The 17383-nt window shown below is 44.8% G+C and overlaps 1 protein-coding gene across 1 annotated transcript in view; it reads right to left on the reverse strand.

Moving 5' to 3' along the window:
- MCCC2 (methylcrotonyl-CoA carboxylase subunit 2) overlaps window positions 1-13224 on the reverse strand; it is a 67199-nt gene extending 53975 nt beyond the window's left edge. Inside the window, exons 1-3 of the mRNA XM_050793558.1 lie at window positions 12946-13224; window positions 7079-7145; window positions 2483-2567 (exon numbers count right to left, since the gene is read on the reverse strand). Coding sequence (XP_050649515.1) covers window positions 2483-2567; window positions 7079-7145; window positions 12946-13074 — 281 coding nt within the window. The 5' untranslated portion in view covers window positions 13075-13224. The remainder of the gene's footprint in view (window positions 1-2482; window positions 2568-7078; window positions 7146-12945) is intronic.
- Between the last annotated feature and the right edge of the window lie 4159 nt (window positions 13225-17383).

Genomic DNA, 17383 nt, shown 5'->3' on the forward strand with positions numbered 1-17383 from the left:
CTCACAAAGTGCTGGGATTACAGGCGTGACCCACCGTGCCCAGCTGAGACCCCATCTCTTAAAAACTTTTGGAGGTAGGTGGGGTGGGTCACGCCTGTAATCCCAACAGTTTATGGGGCTCATGTGGGTGCACTGCTTGAGCCCAGGAGTTCGAGACCAGCCTGAGCAACATGGGGAAATCCCATCTTTAAAAAAAATTTTTTTTAACATAGCTGGACAGGATGGCACACGCCTGTGGTCCCAACTACTTGGAAGGCTGAGGTGGAAGAATCACTTGAGCCCAGGAGGTCAAGGCTGCAGTGAGCTGTGACTGTGCTACTGCACTCCAGCCTGGGCAACGGAATGAGACCCTGTCTCAAAAAACAAATAAACGGCCAGGCACGGTGGCTCATGCCTGTAATCTCAGCACTTTGGGAGGCCGAGACAGGTGGATCACCTGAGGTCAGGAGTTTGAGACCAGCCTGGATAACATGGTGAAACCCCGTCTCTACTAAAAATAAAAATAAAATAAAAATAAAAATAAAATAAAATAAATTAGCCAGGCATGTTGGCACCTGCCTATGATCCCAGCTACTCAGGAGGCTGAGGCAGGAGAATCACCAGAATCCAGAAGGCAGAGGTTTCAGTGAGCCAAGATGGCGCCACTGCACTCCAGCCTGGGCAACAGAGCAAGGCTCCATCTCAAAAAATTAATTAATTAATTAATTAATAAAAATAAAAATCCTTTCTAAGTGCCAGGCTCTCTTCTAAGAGCTTTAGAAACACTCACTTACAGCATGGCGTGGTGGCTCATGCCTGTAATCCCAGCACTTTGGGAGGCCGAGGTGGGCAGATCACGAGGTCAAGAGATTGAGACCATCCTGGTCAACGTGGTGAAACCCCGTCTCTACTAAAAATACAAAAATTAGCTGGGCATGGTGGTGCGCACCTGTAATCCAGCTACTTGGGAGGCTGAGGCAGAAGAATTGCTTGAACCCAGGAGGTGGAGGTTGCAGTGAACCAAGATCGCGACACTGCCCTCCAGCCTGGCGACAGAGTGAGACTCCGTCTCAAAAAAACAAAAAAAAAAAAACAAAAAAAACACACTCACTCATGTCCTCCTTAGAACCACCTTCTGAGATGGATCCTATTGTGACCCTGGTTTACTGATGAGGAAACTGAAACACACAGAGATCAAGCCACTTGTCTAAGGTTACACAGTAAGTAAGTAGCAGAGCCGGGAGCTTCATAAGCAATCTTGCTCCAGGGGCCAGGCTCTTAACCACCAGTCTGCCTCTCACTTACTTACATGGTCAAGATACATTAGGAGGGAAAAAAGAGAGTTGGTTACAAAACAGCAAATTTAGCATGATTTCATTTTTGTTTTTTAAAAATGTAGGTGTCTGGTATATATATGCATACAAATGGCCTGGAAGGATAATAGACTAGGTGTTAACAGTGCTGTCTCCAGGTTGGATGTGTGTGCACGTCAGGAGAAAAAACACTTTGGGAGTTTTCACTTACCCCTCTCTCCCCCTTGTACCCCATATCCAATCCTTCAGGAAATCCTGTTGGGTTGGCTCTGTCTTCACAATACAACCAGAACCCTGCACTCCTACCACCACCACTACCACCACCCTAGGCCGAGTCCCTATCACGTCTCCCTCAAATCCCTGCAATCGTCCTCTAACTGGTCACAGGGCTTCCACCCTTGCTGCTGCGTCTACTCACAACACAGCAGCCAGAATCACTCTTTTAAGCTATGTCAGATCATAATCATCTCCTGTTCAAAACCCCACAATAGCTCCCCATTTCTCCCATGGTGAAAACCAAAACCTTTACGATAACCCACAAGGCCATATAAGATCTGACCCATCTCCTACTCCTCTCCCCTCCCTCCCTCCACCACAACCACCCCAGCCTTCTGGCTGCCCCTTGAGCATACCAGCACTATCTGGCACACTCCCACCTCAGGGCCTTTGCACTGGCCGTTCCCTCTGCCTGAAACACTCTTTCCCCAGAGAGTTACAAGGCTCTCTCTCTCTCTCTCTCTCTCCTCCTTCAAATCTTCGCTCAGACATCACCTTCTCAATGAGGCCTACCTTGGCACCACCCCTGAAAACTGCAACTTGCCCCATATCTTCCTCTCCTTTACTCTGGGCTACCTTTTCTTTTTCTCATGATATTTATCACTTACTAACACACTACAGAAGTTACAATCTATACAGTTGTTTTCTGTCTCCCTTTGCTATGATGTAAACTCCAGTAGGGCAAAGATCTGCATCTGTTTTGGTCACTGATATATCACTAGTACCTGACACATAGTAGGCTCTCAATAAATACATCAACACGTAGTGCTTGACACATAGTAGGCTCTCAATAAACACATGTTCCTGAATCTTAGGATAAGAACTAGAATTCAAAATAACTGATTTACAAGACTGTCTAATAAAGTACCATGGAACAGAGAACACTCTGAGTCAGTACTTGGCTGTGTACACACCCTGGGTCTATGAGATTGTCAATTCTTTCTCTGGGCAATAGTTTTCCTCTTGATATGTGAAGTGCTCGGGCTTTCTCACCACCACCTATGATAAAAACACGATTAGATTAGATTAGATTGACACGATAAAAAGGTCTCAACTTAATGCCAGAGAAACGTAATACTTAATCCAAAATATAGCACTTTTTAAAAGTTCAACATATCCTCTGAGAAAAGGCTAATCACTCACTCAACTCACAAGTTGCCAGTTTTCTGAAGTAATTATAAAAACTGGTATTAAAAAAAAATCAATCTATCCCTGATTGTAGAGTATATACTAGAGTCTATGTTCTGCATTCACTAGTAGTTATTCAAATTACAGAGTATTTTCTCCGCAGCTCACATATTGCAAATATTGCCTCATCTCCGCCACATTTATTACATACATGCTATGATAGATCTGGAAAATTCCTATCTTCATTTGTACCAGGTAAAAATATAATTTTAGAGATTACTTCCATGATAAGTGCAGTAAATTTACCTAAAGAAGACATTAGTGATCTGTAACTTTGTAGGCTTGCAACTGGGCGAATTGAACACTTTAGCAATTTAAAAGTCCCTTACTTGACTCAGAGATTGTCTTCAGTGCTTCTCAACATTGCTCACATCATGACAGACAAAAAAAATTATAACTGAAGAGCCCACAGGGGTATTCTTGGGAATATCTATAACCCACTCTCGGCAAACCAAGGTAATGGAGCAAGAACAAAAGTATCAAATTGTACCTTTAATAATGAAAAATTAGTTTATTTTTATTGGTGCCCAAGAATTTCACCTTAATATAGTCTTTGTCTAATGAAATGTTCAGCTATTTCAGAAAGTTATTTCTTTGTTTATTTAGGCAAGAAAATAATTTCAAACAATCTTCCATGTAGGATTTTTTTTTTTTTTTTGAGACAAAATTTACTCTGTCATCCAGGCTGGAGTGCTGTGGTGCCATCATGGCTCACCACAGCTTTGAACTCCTAAACTCAAGTGATCCTCTCACCTCAGGCTTCCCAGCAGCTAGCACTACAGGCACGTAGTCCCAGCTAAATTTCTGTGATGAGGTCTCACTATGTTGCCCAGGCTGGTTTCAAACACCTGGCTTCATGCAATTCTCCTGCCTTGACCTCCCAAAGTGCTGGGATTACAGGCATGAGCCACTGCACACAGCCTTTCTTTGTTTTGACACAGGGTCTTGCTTGGTCATCGAGGCTGGAGTGCAGTGGCGTGGTCACAGCTCACTGTAACCTCAAGATCAGACTCAAGCAGCCTTTCCGCCTCAGCCTCCCAAAGTGCTGGGATTACAAGTGTGGGCCACCACACCCGGCTATGACCTTATTTTTCAAACCTGGACTCTGCTATACCCGAAAGGAATTTTTTCTTCCCTGAAGAGATACATAGCATATTTTTAAGATTAAATCTGCCGGCCGGGCGCGGTGGCTCAAGCCTGTAATCCCAGCACTTTGGGAGGCCGAGACGGGCGGATCGCAAGGTCAGGAGATCGAGACCAACCTGGCTAACATGGTGAAACCCCGTCTCTACTAAAAAATACAAAAAAATAGCTGGGCGAGGTGGCGGGCGCCTGTAGTCCCAGCTACTCGGGAGGCTGAGGCAGGAGAATGGCGTAAACCCGGGAGGCGGAGCTTGCAGTGAGCTGAGATTGCGCCACTGCACTCCAGCCTGGGCGACAGAACGAGACTCCGTCTCAAAAAAAAAAAAAAAAAAAAGATTAAATCTGCCTTTAGGTTGCCAAGAAAATTGTATCACATGTCTAATCTTCTTTTAAAATGAAAATACTTCTGGGAGGGAAAGACAGACTTCTGTACAAGATAGTGTGAGTTAAGTCAAATTGCTTTTCTCTTTTCTCCAACTACTGGCTGAGTCCCTGCTGAGGTGTGTTGAGGGGAGGGGGAGGGAGGGACAAAGAGGTTATAAAGGGCCAAGGAAGCTTTAGGGAATTATATGTTCATTATTTTGATTGCCCAGATGGTTTCATGGGTGTATACACATGTCAAAACTCATCAAATTGCACACTTTAAATAACAGTTTACTGTATGTCAATTATATGTCAATAATCCTGTTTAACTGGTAGACAAAATTATTTGTACACAAAACTCCCACAACGTGCAATTTATTCATGTAACAAACCTGCAAACGTATCCCCAAACCTAAAATAAAAGTTGGAAAGAAAAACAAAATACATATTAAAGGAAAAATGACCTAAGGCACTGCAAGGAAATCCAGATCTGGGTGAAGGTCTTTGGAGAATCAGCGAAAGTGCCCACTGAGCTGCGAGATGGAGAAGGGGAGAAGAGGAGAGTAGGGGTGACAGAGAGGTGTGATAAGACACACTGAAAAAAAAAAAAAGGACTTAACACTGGGCACGGTGGGTCATACGTGTAATCCCAGCACTTTGGGAGGCTGAGGTGGGCAGATCACTTGAGGTCAGGAGTTTGAGACCAGCCTGGACAACATGGTGAAACCCCATCTCTACTAAAACTATGCAAAATTAGCCAGGTGTGGTGGTGCATGCCTGTAGTCCCAGCTACTTGGGAGGCTGAGGCAAGAGAATCAGTTGAACCCGGGAGGCCAAGGTTGTAGTGAGCCGAGATCGTGCCACTACACTTCAGCCTGAGCAACAGAGCAAGACTCCATCTCAGTAAAGAAAAAAAAAAACAGACTTAAGACAACATCATTCTTTAGCAATTCTGCCTAGAGTGGGGCCTTACAATTTGGAGCAGCTGGTGAATTCTGGTTTTATTAGGAAGAACCAGAAAGAGGGTTATTCTTGATGCAGGCTCACAGAGCACATAATTAAGCTACCTGACATTTAATTCTTGGCAAAACTGTGAAGGCCAAGTTTGTCCTTTCCCCCTTCTCCCTACCTCCTTCCCCAGGGAGTCCGGCTCAGTCCTCTACCCTCCTGTGGCCACCAGACTTCACCAAGGTTCCTCAGCACTCACTATCCCCAGCAGGCACCCAATGCCACAGGAATCCTCACCCTTCCACCATCTTTTTTTTTTTTTTTTTTTTTTTTTTTGAGACGGAGTTTTGCTCCGTCACCCAGGCTGGAGTGCAATGGCACCATCTTGGCTCACTGCAACCTCTGCCTCCCAGGTTCAAACAAGTCTCCTGCCTCAGCCTCCTGAGTAGCTAGGATTACAAGCATGTGCCACCACACTGGCTAATTTTGTATTTTTAGTAGAGACAGGGTTTCACCATGTTGGTCAGGCTGGTCTCGAACTCCTGACCTCATGTGATCCGCCTGCCTCGGCCTCCCAAAGTGCTGGGATTACAGGCATGAGCCACCATGCCTGGCCCCAAAACCCACCACCTTAATGTCTAAGGGGGATAGTGGGTTCACCAAATCAAACTCTCAAAATGGACATAACGATTGAGTTATTGCCCCTAACAAAACACATTTTCTTTTCAGCAAGAGCCTGGATTCTTTTTCTGGAGACAACACCTTAATCTAAAATGGCTTCAAAAGTATGAATTCCGTAGCTGGGTACGGGGCACATGTATAGTCTCAGCTACTCGGGAGGCTGAGGCAAGAAGATCACTTGTGCTCCCGACTTCGAGTCCAGCCGGAGCAACAGACTGAGGAGACCCTGTCTCTAAATAAACAAGTAAATAAGCAATTCTAGACCATACTTTCCAAATCCAGTCTTTTTCACTATTTTCATACTCCTGAGATCTAGTATTTAAACTACTCCACTCTAAATGTACAATTTTACATTAAAAGTATTATATATTATTTTAAGTATTATATACTTGTTGATAAAAGTTATCTGAAACAGTCAATCAAATATGAAGAATTCTTTCCATCTGAGATTCAGCACTTAGGGAAGAAATATTAAACACCTACTAAGAAATCACTGGCCAGGTATGGTGGCTCACACCTGTAATCCCAGCACTTTGGGAGGCCAAGACGGGAGGATCGCTTGAGCCAGGGGTTTGAGGCCAGCCTGGCAACAGAGCAAGAACTCATCTCTTTAAAAAAATAATAATAATAAAAATTAAAAATAAATTATTTATTCATAAAATTTATGAATTTAAATCTTTAATTCCCCCCCCAAAAGTGGTGGTATTCTATGAAGAGAAACTGGCCAAGTAATACAAAAAATAAAATTAAATGCCTGCATACCAACAAATGCATAGTCTTAAGAGTCAAAAGCTCAGCCAGGAGTAGTGGCTCACATCTAATTGCAGCACTTTGGGAGGCCAAGGCAGATGGATTACTTGACATCAGGAGTTCCAAATCAGCCTGGCCAACATGGTGAAACCTTGTCTCTATTTTAAAAACACAAAAATTAGACGGGCATGGTGGCAGGCACCTGTAATCCCAACTACTTGGGAGGCCGAGGCAGAAGAATTGCTTGAACCCAGGATGCGGAGGTTGCAGTAAGCTAAGATGGCACCACTGCACTCCAGCCTGGGCAACGGAGCAAGACTCCATCTCAAAAAAAAAAAAAGTCAAAAGTTTAATTCCAGTAGTTTTTCCCAAAACCAATAACTATTTTAGGACATCTTAAGTAAAGGCATAAACTGAGGAATAAATGCTGTGTTTACCTAGTTTTATATGCTCCACTCGTTCATGGAGCTGATTTACTAGTGCTTTCATCTGCTCGTAGTTCTCCTAAAACAGAAATAGAGGAGATGGGGGAGAGAAATATTAGAAAGCAATTCCTTTTTACCAAAATAAAGGTAAAAAAAAAAAAAAAACAACAAAACACAGTGGTCTGTGCCAAGTCTGTGTGGCCGCCACACTGGGCCACCCCTATCCATGGCAGCCACACTGGACCACTGGATCCTATGGAAAAGATTCACCCCTGCCTGTCTTGTTCAAGGTCTTCTTCACCACCCCACTTGTCCATCTCTCCAAATCTTACCCCTCTGTAAGCCTAATTCATGTTTTATCTCATCTTCAACTCTACTTCTGGCCACTCCTACTCCGTTTAACATCTTTCTTCCTTAAACATCTTCTGAACTTAAATTGATCTCTATTTGTTTTCCTATTTTAAGGAATATAAGCTTTTTGAAGTTTAGAATACCATCTTATTTTTCCTGTCCCATCAGTCACTATCTGAGATTCCAACCAATGCTTGCTTACTGACAAAGTAGAGTTGTAAAAACAAATCCCAGAGGGAAACAAAGGATCCTATTTTTATTTTTAATTTTGTATTTTTATTTTTGGGGGCAGAATCTCACTCTGTTGCCCAGGCTGGAGTGCAATGGTGCGATCTTGGCTCACTGCAACTTCCATCTCCTGAGATCAAGCAATTCTCCTGCCTGAGCCTCCCAAGTAGCTGGGACTACAGGTGTGTGCCACCACGCCCAGCTAATTATTATATTTTTAATAGAGACCGGGTTTCACTATGTTGGCCAGGCTGATCTCGAACTCCTGACCTCAAGTGATTCGCCCACCTCGGCCTCCCAAAGTGCTGGGATTACAGGTGTGAGCCACCGCACCTGGCCAGGGATCCTATTTTGTGTTTTAAAAAGAATAGGCTGGGTGTGGTGGCTCACACCTGTAATCCCAGAGCTTTGGGAGGCAGAGGCAGGAGCATCACTTAAGCCCAGGAGTTCGAGACCAGCCTGAGTAACACAGGGAGACTTCCATCTCTACAAAAAGAATAAAAGTAAAAATAATAAAAATTTAAAAATTATCTAGGCATGGTGGTGTGTCCTAGCGACTTGGCCAACTGAGGTGGAAGAATCTCTTGAGCCCAGGGGTTTGAAACTACAGTGAACTAGGATCGTGGCATTGTACTCCAGCCTGGGTGACAGAGTAAGACTCTTTCAAATAAATAAATAAATTATTAAAAAAGAACAAACTCGGCCAGCCGTGGTGGCTCACACCTGTAATCTCAACACTTTAGAAGGCCGAGGCAGGCAGATCACCTAAGGTCAGGAGTTCGAGACCAGCCTGACCAACATGGAGAAAACCCATCTCTACTAAAAATACAAAATTAGCTGGGCGTGGTGGCGCATGCCTGTAATCCCAGCTACTCGGGAGGCTGAGGCAAGAGAATCACTTGAACCCGGGAGGCGGAGGTTGCGGTGAGCCAAGATCATGCCATCGCACTCCAGCCTGGGCAACAAGAGCAAAACTCCATCTGAAAAAAAAAAAAAAAAACTCTATGCTGGTATGTATTCAGAAATTTTCTAGGTACTACATAAGGAAATATTGACAGTGAGAAGTAGAAAAGAGGTAGAGGGACTAACTTTTAACCTTTCTGTATTTTTAAATTTTCTTTGGTCAGCATATTACTTTCGAACAATACTTAACTAATTATCTTTGAAATTCAGACTTTGGCCCACTAATACATTTTGCCCCCCATGTATTAGCATCTCTTGTTATTTAGTTCCTTCTATTTGACAGAACACTAAGCAACTTCCTAATTGTTCAAACTTAGATGAATATTCAGTCTACAGTATATCTCCATTATTTCCTATTTTCTACAGCTCCAAGAGCTCTGGGGGTCATGATTTCTGCTACATTCTCTTGCTCTGCAAAATCCAGAAAATAAAAAACAAAGAAGTAGCACGGTATTAGGGAAAGAACCAGTTGGAGCTAACACATATATACAGAAATTGTCACCCTACAACAGCAGAAAAAAGTAACTTTTCTCAAGTGCACACGGAACATTCTCCAAGATGAACTACATGTCAGGCCACAAAATAAATTTTAATAAATTTTAAAAGATTGAAATCACACAAAGTATCCTTTTTTTTTGTTGGTTTTTTGTTTGTTTGTTGTTTTGTTTTGTTTTGTTTTGAGACGGAGTCTGGCTCTGTCACCCAGGCTGGAGTACACTAGCACAGTCTTGGCTCACTGCAACCTCCGCCTCCCGGGTTCAAGCGACTCTCCTGACTCACCCTCCCAAGTAGCTGGGATTACAGGCGTGCGCCACCACACCCAGCTAATTTTTTTTATTTTTTAGTGGAGACAGGGTTTCACCATGTTGGCCAGGCTGGTCTAGAACTCCTGACCTCAAGCGATCCACCAGCCTCGGCCTTCCAAAGCGTTAGGATTACAGGGATGAGCCATCGCGCCTGGCCCAAAGTATCCTTTCAATTGCAATGGAATGAAACTAGAAATCAATGGCAGAAGGATGACTGGAAAATTCACAAATATATGGAAATTAAACAACGTACTCTTACACAACCAGTGGGTCAAAGAAGAAAAGCAGTCACCCACTGAAGCTGACATTTGCCTGTACAGACTGGGCAACATCTGTGCCAGGCTCAGCCCATCAGACTTAAATCACAGAAGAGCCAGTACTGGCTACAGTTCACCTCCCAGGCAATCCTTTGTCAACCAACCTAGCCTCGTTAGCATGAGGCTCACTAACCAAGAGGCAGTGTAGTTTAGTGGCAAAACTAAGTTCAACTTTTAGTTTCCCTACTTACTGATACTGACATTTGGCAAATCTTGTGATCTCTCAGGGCCCCAGGTTGGGGTGTGTGTGTGTGTGTGTGTGTGTGTGTGTGTGTGTGTGTGTGTAATCACCTACAAAACAACAGTTTCTACAACCTAGTAATTTTCTTGTGAAGCTGAGCAACCACAGCGGTTAGTGCCTGACAGTCATAATGAATTGGAGCCGAGCCACTGACAAGTCCCCACCCCGTCTTTTCAACCATAGAACCCACTTAGGTAGAGCTGGGTGAGTAAGAAGCATTATAGAGCAACAGTTAAGACCCTGGACTTAAGAGTTATGAGCCAGACCACCTGGCTTCAAATTCAGGCTCTGTGTTATCTCAGACAAATTACTTGGACGCTAAATACCACAGTTTTCCCATCTATAAAACAGAAATAACAATTGTACCTACTACACAGGATCATTATGATAAATACATGAGTAAAACCATATAAAGCCTTTAGAAAAATGATGGGAACACTATAACATTTCTGCATTATTATTATTATAGTTGCTGTTATTTGTAATCAGGAAACACAGCTAAACTGGATCATTCATCCCATTCTCCCCCACCCTCATGGACTTGCTTTGTCTAATATGAGCACACATGAATTTCATCACATGCCAGCAAGAACTTTAAATCCAATTTGTGTTCAGCCTCTTGCTCTTGTGCCTTCGGCCATGAGAAGGGCATGTTTAATTCAGGGCTGCTCTTCAGCCTCAGTCCAGGAATGGGAAGACACGTGGAGCAGACCTGAACCTACCCTGCAGTGGAACAGTCACAGCAGCAACTAACTAACCAAAGGCCACCAACACCAGTGAGAGATTAAGAAACAAAACAAAAACAAGTGAGAGACTAATATTTGCTGTTGTGAGCTACTGAGATTTTTTGATTGATTGTTACAAAGCGCAACCTAGCAAAACGTGAGTCATACAAAACCCATCACCAAAGCCTTCTTTTTATTAATGGCAGTTCCACCTACCTAAATATTCCGCTCAGTTGGAAAACTCCAAAGTCATCCATTTTCCCCTTCCACTCAGTTATTAACTCTACAGTCTTTGCTCCTCGGGTATCTATGCCCCCCTCCTACATACAATTCTAACTTTGACTACTTCATCTCAAGACTCAACTCTCCACTGTCACCTAGGTCTAGTTTTTTCCCTACATCAATCCATCCTCCACATTGCCACCACACTGATGATTCTACCATATCCATAGGATCATGCCACTTATCTACTTAAATATTTTAATGGACAACCTGCAAAATGGAATCTAAATGTGGCTTTTGCATGCAAGATCCTCCTCTATCTGGCCCCATAATCAATCAATCCCATCACCAGACACTGTTCAATGAATTCCATGCCCTAGACATGGAATTCAAGTCCTCACACCAGATATACACTTTCATAACTCAGTACCTATGTTCTCGTAACTCTCTTGGTTTGTACAGTCTTGCCTTCCATCCTGCACCCTGAACTTGGCCAGCTCTTATCCAAGATTCATCTCACCTATTACTTCCTATCTGTAGCCTTCTGTAACCACCTTCTCAAGCTTTAGACAACCCTTCTCACACTGTACCACAGTTACCTGCTTTCTTGTCCATATTCCCTACAAAATTATTAGTTCCATTCCTACACATCTATACCAAATATCTAAAATAGTGCCTGGACCACAATAACCACTTAATAATTCTGAATTAAACATTCTGTCCTGACAAATAATTGTGTGTTGTTTGCACTATTTAGATGTTATCTGTATAGGCTTAGAAATCGTGGGAACAGAATGAAATTTTCCAGCTCTGATATTTCACAAGTTTTGAGTTTTTTGGCCTTATATTGGATGCCTCCTAATTCCAAGAAAAGTCACTCAAATATACTGTGGGATATTTTCTATTAACATAACCAACTTTTTTTTTTTTTTGAGACAGAGTTTCTCTCCTGTTGCCCAGGCTGGAGTGCAATGGCACAATCTCAGCTCACTGCAACCTCCGCCTCCCAAGTTCAGGCAATTCTCCTGCCTCAGCCTGCCTCAGCCTCCCAAGTAGCTGGGATTACAGGCACGCGCCACCACACCCAGCTAGTTTTTGTATTTTTAGTAAAGACTGGGTTTCACCACATTGGCCAGGCTGGTCTCCAACTCCTGACCTCAGGTAATCCACCCGCCAGGGCCTCCCAAAGTGATTACAGGCGTGAACCACCGGGCCCGTCCATCATAACCAACTTTTAAACTCAAATTTAAAAGTTGTAATTTTTTAATTCAGGGCTGTGTGTAATTCAGGGCTGTATGTAAGCACAGCGCCACTCTTGGGCTGCTCTAGGCCAGTGGTTCCCAAAGCTGGCTGCCCAAAGTCCCCTAAGGACTTCACTAACAACGTAAACACCGCGACTCCACCTGAGACCCACAAGGTCCAGAGTGGGCGTGGGGCTCAGGCAGCTATTCAACGAGCTCCCCAGGTGACAATTCTAAACCAGGCTTTAAGAACCACTGATTTTTTTGGCCGGGCGCAGTGGCTCACGCCTGTAATCCCAGCACTTTGGGAGGCCGAGGCGGGCGGATCACAAGGTCAGGAGATCGAGACCACGGTGAAACCCCGTCTCTACTAAAAATACAAAAAATTAGCCGGGCGCAGTGGCGGGTGCCTGTAGTCCCAGCTACTCGGGAGGCTGAGGCAGGAGAATGGAGTGAACCCGGGAGGCGGAGCTTGCAGTGAGCCGAGATCGCGCCACTGCACTCCAGCCTGGGCGACAGAGCAAGACTCTGTCTCAAAAAAAAAAAAAAAAAATAAAAAAAAAAAAAAAAAAACCACTGATTTCAAAGACACAAAGCACAGGGCCAGCTCTAAAAGTGAACTAAACTTTCTTTTATCTGTTAGGCTTTTCTTCTTCAAACTTCACGCGCGTCACAGAATCGACTGTGGCTCCGGACAAGAGAGCAGCAGTTGTTGAAACCTGCCCCTCCTCCACTTGCTTCCTAGCCTGGCACCGGCGGCCAGGCCACCGGGGTGCTCAGCCTACCTGGTAGAGGGCAGAGCCCACGTCCGGCTGCGTGCCCAGCGAGGCCACCGAGTCCCCGTGATAGGCGCGCAGCCCGGCGGGAGAAGCGCGGGCACACGGCCGCAGGATTAACCTCAGGGCAGCCCACATGGCGGCGGGCACCGAGAGAGCGAGAAAGCGGCCCTTGCTGGCCGGGAGCCGGCACTTTCCACTGCTGCTTGCCTGGCTGGGACTGCGGCTGGGTTCGCGTACTGGCAGCCCCAGAGAAGGCCTCTCTGATTCTCAGGCCTGCCCCCACACGTGCCTAAGCGCGCCGCCCGCGATTGGTCAGGCCGTGCCACGCCCCCTGACCCAGCCAATAAGGGACAGAACTTCAGCCCCGCGAGGTCGCGTCTAGTCCCCAGCTCAGGAAAGCGGGTCTCCGGGGCGGAGCGACCCTCATGTGGCCAACTGGGTCCCCCGAAGCGGTGCAGGGCTGAAAGAACTGAGGTTGGGCTTGGGGTTGTGTTGAAACAGGGATATATAATATCACGATAGTGACTGTACCTGAGGCAGGAGAATAGGGTCCGGAGGCAGGGAACCTAAGGCTGTCTCACGCTGACTTCCTAGAGCTAAACTCAAAGGAAAACCCTAATTTGCCATGCCTAAGTAACAAAAGGACCAAAGGCTACTCCCTTTGCAAACCCCACACCTTTTCCGCAGGGCAGACAGGAAACTGGCTGTCCCAGACAAATCAGACTTACTACTGGTAGAGTCTTCCTTTGCAACTTTGTAACTTAACTCCAGCCTCTGAATGGTTGCTGTCCACAACCAATCAGACTGACTGGGGGTCCAGTCTTCGTTTGCATAGAAGTATAACTTTGTAACTTCACCCTAGCCTCTGATTGCTTGCTTTTTGCAACCAATCAGGTTTGAGGTGAGCATAAAATGGCCAATAGGAAACTTCTAGTAGGTATTTGGACCCAAGAAGATTCTGTATCCGGGCCCTTGAGCTCTGCTGCGTCCTCTCCCACACTGGAGTGTCCTTTCGTTTTCAGAAAATCCCTGCTTTCGTTCTTTCGTTGCCTCGTTCTTTCTTTGCTTTGCTGGGTGTTTTGTCCAATTCTTTGTTCAAAACGCCAAGAACCTGGACAACAACTTGGCAGTCACAACCCTTTACCAGTGACACACCAACAACATGGGTGAATCGCACCTAACACGTGCTTGTGTACAGCACAACAAGCCTCTTGTCCTTTCGCTGGAGACCTTAAAATTCTTCTGATTATTTTTGCTATGTAGTTATTTTTCTTTACTTTTTACTTTTATTTCATTTTTTTGAGACAGGACCTCACTCTGTCGCCCAGGTTGCCATGCAGTAGCACAATCACAGCTCGCTGAATCCTCGACCTCCCACCTCAGCCTCTCGAGTAGCTGGGACTACAAGTTTGTGCCACCAAGCCTGGCTAATTTTTTATTTTTGTAAGGGTTTCACCATGTTGGCCATGCTGGGTCTTGAACTCCTGGACTCAAGTGATCCGCCCACCACAGCCTCCCACTCTGGGCACTATGTAGTGAAGATTGTGGACATCATAAAAATTAAAACACTCTATACAAAATGCCTTGAACTTAAGGTTTTTCGTTCACATATTTATTGAGCACTTACTACTTCTACTCCATCGATTGCTTAGCCGGACAGAGTAAAGGGGGAGGATGGGGTAGAGAAAGGGTGCATCTACAGCTGGAGGTAAACTTAGTTTCAGAGTTCAAGGTACTTATAAGAAAATAATACAAATGGCCACGTGATTTCTTGCTGGACTGTGTAGGACAGACATTAAAGGAACAGAATGCAATTGGGAAAGAGTTGCAGCTGAGCCTTGCAGAAGCATTGAGAGTGGACTGAGCCGTGAACATGGCCAGGCTTTGTGCAAATGGAGGAGAGCATGAGCTAAACTGCAAAGGTATGATTTACACTGTGCTTGCCTCCCATGGTCAACAGAAAAAAGGCCAGTAAAAACTGACTTTTCATATGTATCAGGGTACCAGAAGAGAGTGTTTGATATTTTAATTACCACACTTTATTTTTCTCTAAATAGTTCTTCAATAATGCAAAGTACTTACAATCACCACCTGAAGACAGAAAAGACATAATAGGATATTATTCCTTGCTTTCTTTAAAGGTCATACGTGTTTCGGCTGGGCGCAGTGGCTCACGCCTGTAATCCTAGCATTTTGGGAGGCCGAGGCAGGTAGATCACCTGAGGTCAGGAGTTCGAGACCAGCTTGGCCAACATGGTGGAACCCCGTCTCTACTAAGAATACAAACATTAGCCGGGCATAGTGGCACATGCCTGTAATCCCAGCTACCTGGGAGGCTGAGGCAGGAGAATCGCTGGAACCTGAGAGGCAGAGGCTGCAGTGAGACGACATGGCACCACTGCACTCCAGCCTGGGTGACAGAGCAAGACCCTGTCAGACAAAAAAAAAAAAGTCATACATGTTTCTTATTTCTTGTAACTTTTGTCACAAAAAGCTCTTTGGAAATGTATAATGTTCCCAGAACAGCTAAGTAGAAAAATGCAAAAGGTGAAGTGCAAGTGCACAGAAGGCCACAAGCAAAGTCACCTAGCATCTGTTAGTGTCCAGTGTCTCTCTACCCCACTATTGAGATTACAGGGAACATAATCTTTGCCATCTCTGATTTTTTAAAAGAATGTTTTATTGAGGCCAGGAACTTGAAACTAGGCTAGGCAACATAGTGAGCCCATGTCTCTGAAAAATAAAAATAGCCATGCATAAGTGGCATGTGCCTGTAGTCCTAGCCACTTGGAGGGTGAGGTGGGAGAATCACTTGAGTCCAGGAGTTTGAGGCTGCAGTGGGCCATGATCCTGTGAGGCACTTCAGCCTGAGTAACAGAGCTAGACCCTGTCTCTAAAATAACAACAAAAATAAAATAAAATAATGTTTTTGTTTTATTTATTTATTTATTTTGAGACAGAATCTCGCTCTGTTGCCCAGGCTGGAGTGCAGTGGTATGATCTTGGCTCACTGCAAGCTCCGCCTCCCGGGTTCACACCATTCTCCTGCCTCAGCCTCCTGAGTAGCTGGGACTACAGGTGCCCACCACCACGTCTGGCTAATTTTTTGTATTTTTAGTAGAGACGGGGTTTCACCATGTTAGCCAAGATGGTCTCGATTTCCTGACATCATGATCCGCCCGCCTCAGCCTCCCAAAGTGCTGGGATTACAGGTGTGAGCCACCGTGCCTGGCCAAAATAATGTTTTATATAATAAAAATAAGAGAATGAATTGAAAAATGTAATTGCGAGGGCTGATCTCTGCAGCCTGGTGCACCGCCTTTCATCTCACCCTCAGTTCCTTCCTATGCATTGCTCATTCACTTTGGCTGCCATCTTCCACATGCTCTCCTTCCTTTATACGCACTGTTCCCTCTGCCCAGGGCATCTTCCTACAACCAAACTTGTCCGTTCCATCGTCTCCACCTGGTGAGCCCATACACATCCTTTAGGACTTGGCTCAGGAATCTCCTCCTCTAGAAGCCCTCCCTGACCCCACCTCATTACCTCTTTCTCCCTTAAACAGGCCTCTATTGTGGCTTGGGTCAGCACTTGTTGTTAGGGCTCATTTAGTTTCTCTAACTTGGGGTCTTGTCAGTGTCATCATCTATGGCCTATGCCGGGCATATTGCAGATGCTAAATTTGTTGAATGAATACATAAAAAATAACTGCTCTGGAATCAGAGCAAGGAGACTTTCCAGGACACCTAAGGGAGGGTTATTTAAAGGCCAGGCAAGAAACTGGGAGGTCAGGATAGGCAGTTAGACCTGGCAGTCTCTCCTTTGCTATCAAGTCTGTTCTGTAGAAACTTGATGACCTTGCCTGGGATATCACATGGTATTACTTTGGTTGTACTCTATTGAATTCAAGGAGAGGGGACATAGACCCCACCACTCAATGGGAGGAGTGTCAAGGCCACTTGTAGAAAAGATGAGAGACATTATGTGACTATCTTTGGAGAACATGACTGACACTCCAGGCACATGCACTCGCATTTATTTATTTATCCCGATCCAACCTTATATTTGTTTTCCTTGGCATTACAATCCATTTCCGTATTCCCTAACTCTTGCCAATACAAATTGGCAAGAAACTGTCTCTTTCTGGGCCATGTTCAGGGCTTATTGGTTTGCACTGGAATAACTAATAACTTCTGTTAAGATTCAGAGGCAAGGAGGCATGGTAGGATCAGTCCCTCACCAGAACTGGCATCAGCTCATAAGGCAAGTGCCCCAGATGAAGTGACTGAGTGACTTTTACACAGGTAAAGGCTGGTTGGGAATGGGGAGTGGATATGAGAGTAGGTTGCCTCTACTTCTGAGAAAGGCTCAAGGGGATTTGGGCATTTGAGAGTCTGGGTCATGACCACATCTGCCCAAATGTGTCCATCCTATTTCTCAGCTT

This window comes from Macaca thibetana, chromosome 6 (assembly GCF_024542745.1).
Source record: "Macaca thibetana thibetana isolate TM-01 chromosome 6, ASM2454274v1, whole genome shotgun sequence".
Taxonomy (NCBI): Eukaryota; Metazoa; Chordata; class Mammalia; order Primates; family Cercopithecidae; genus Macaca; species Macaca thibetana.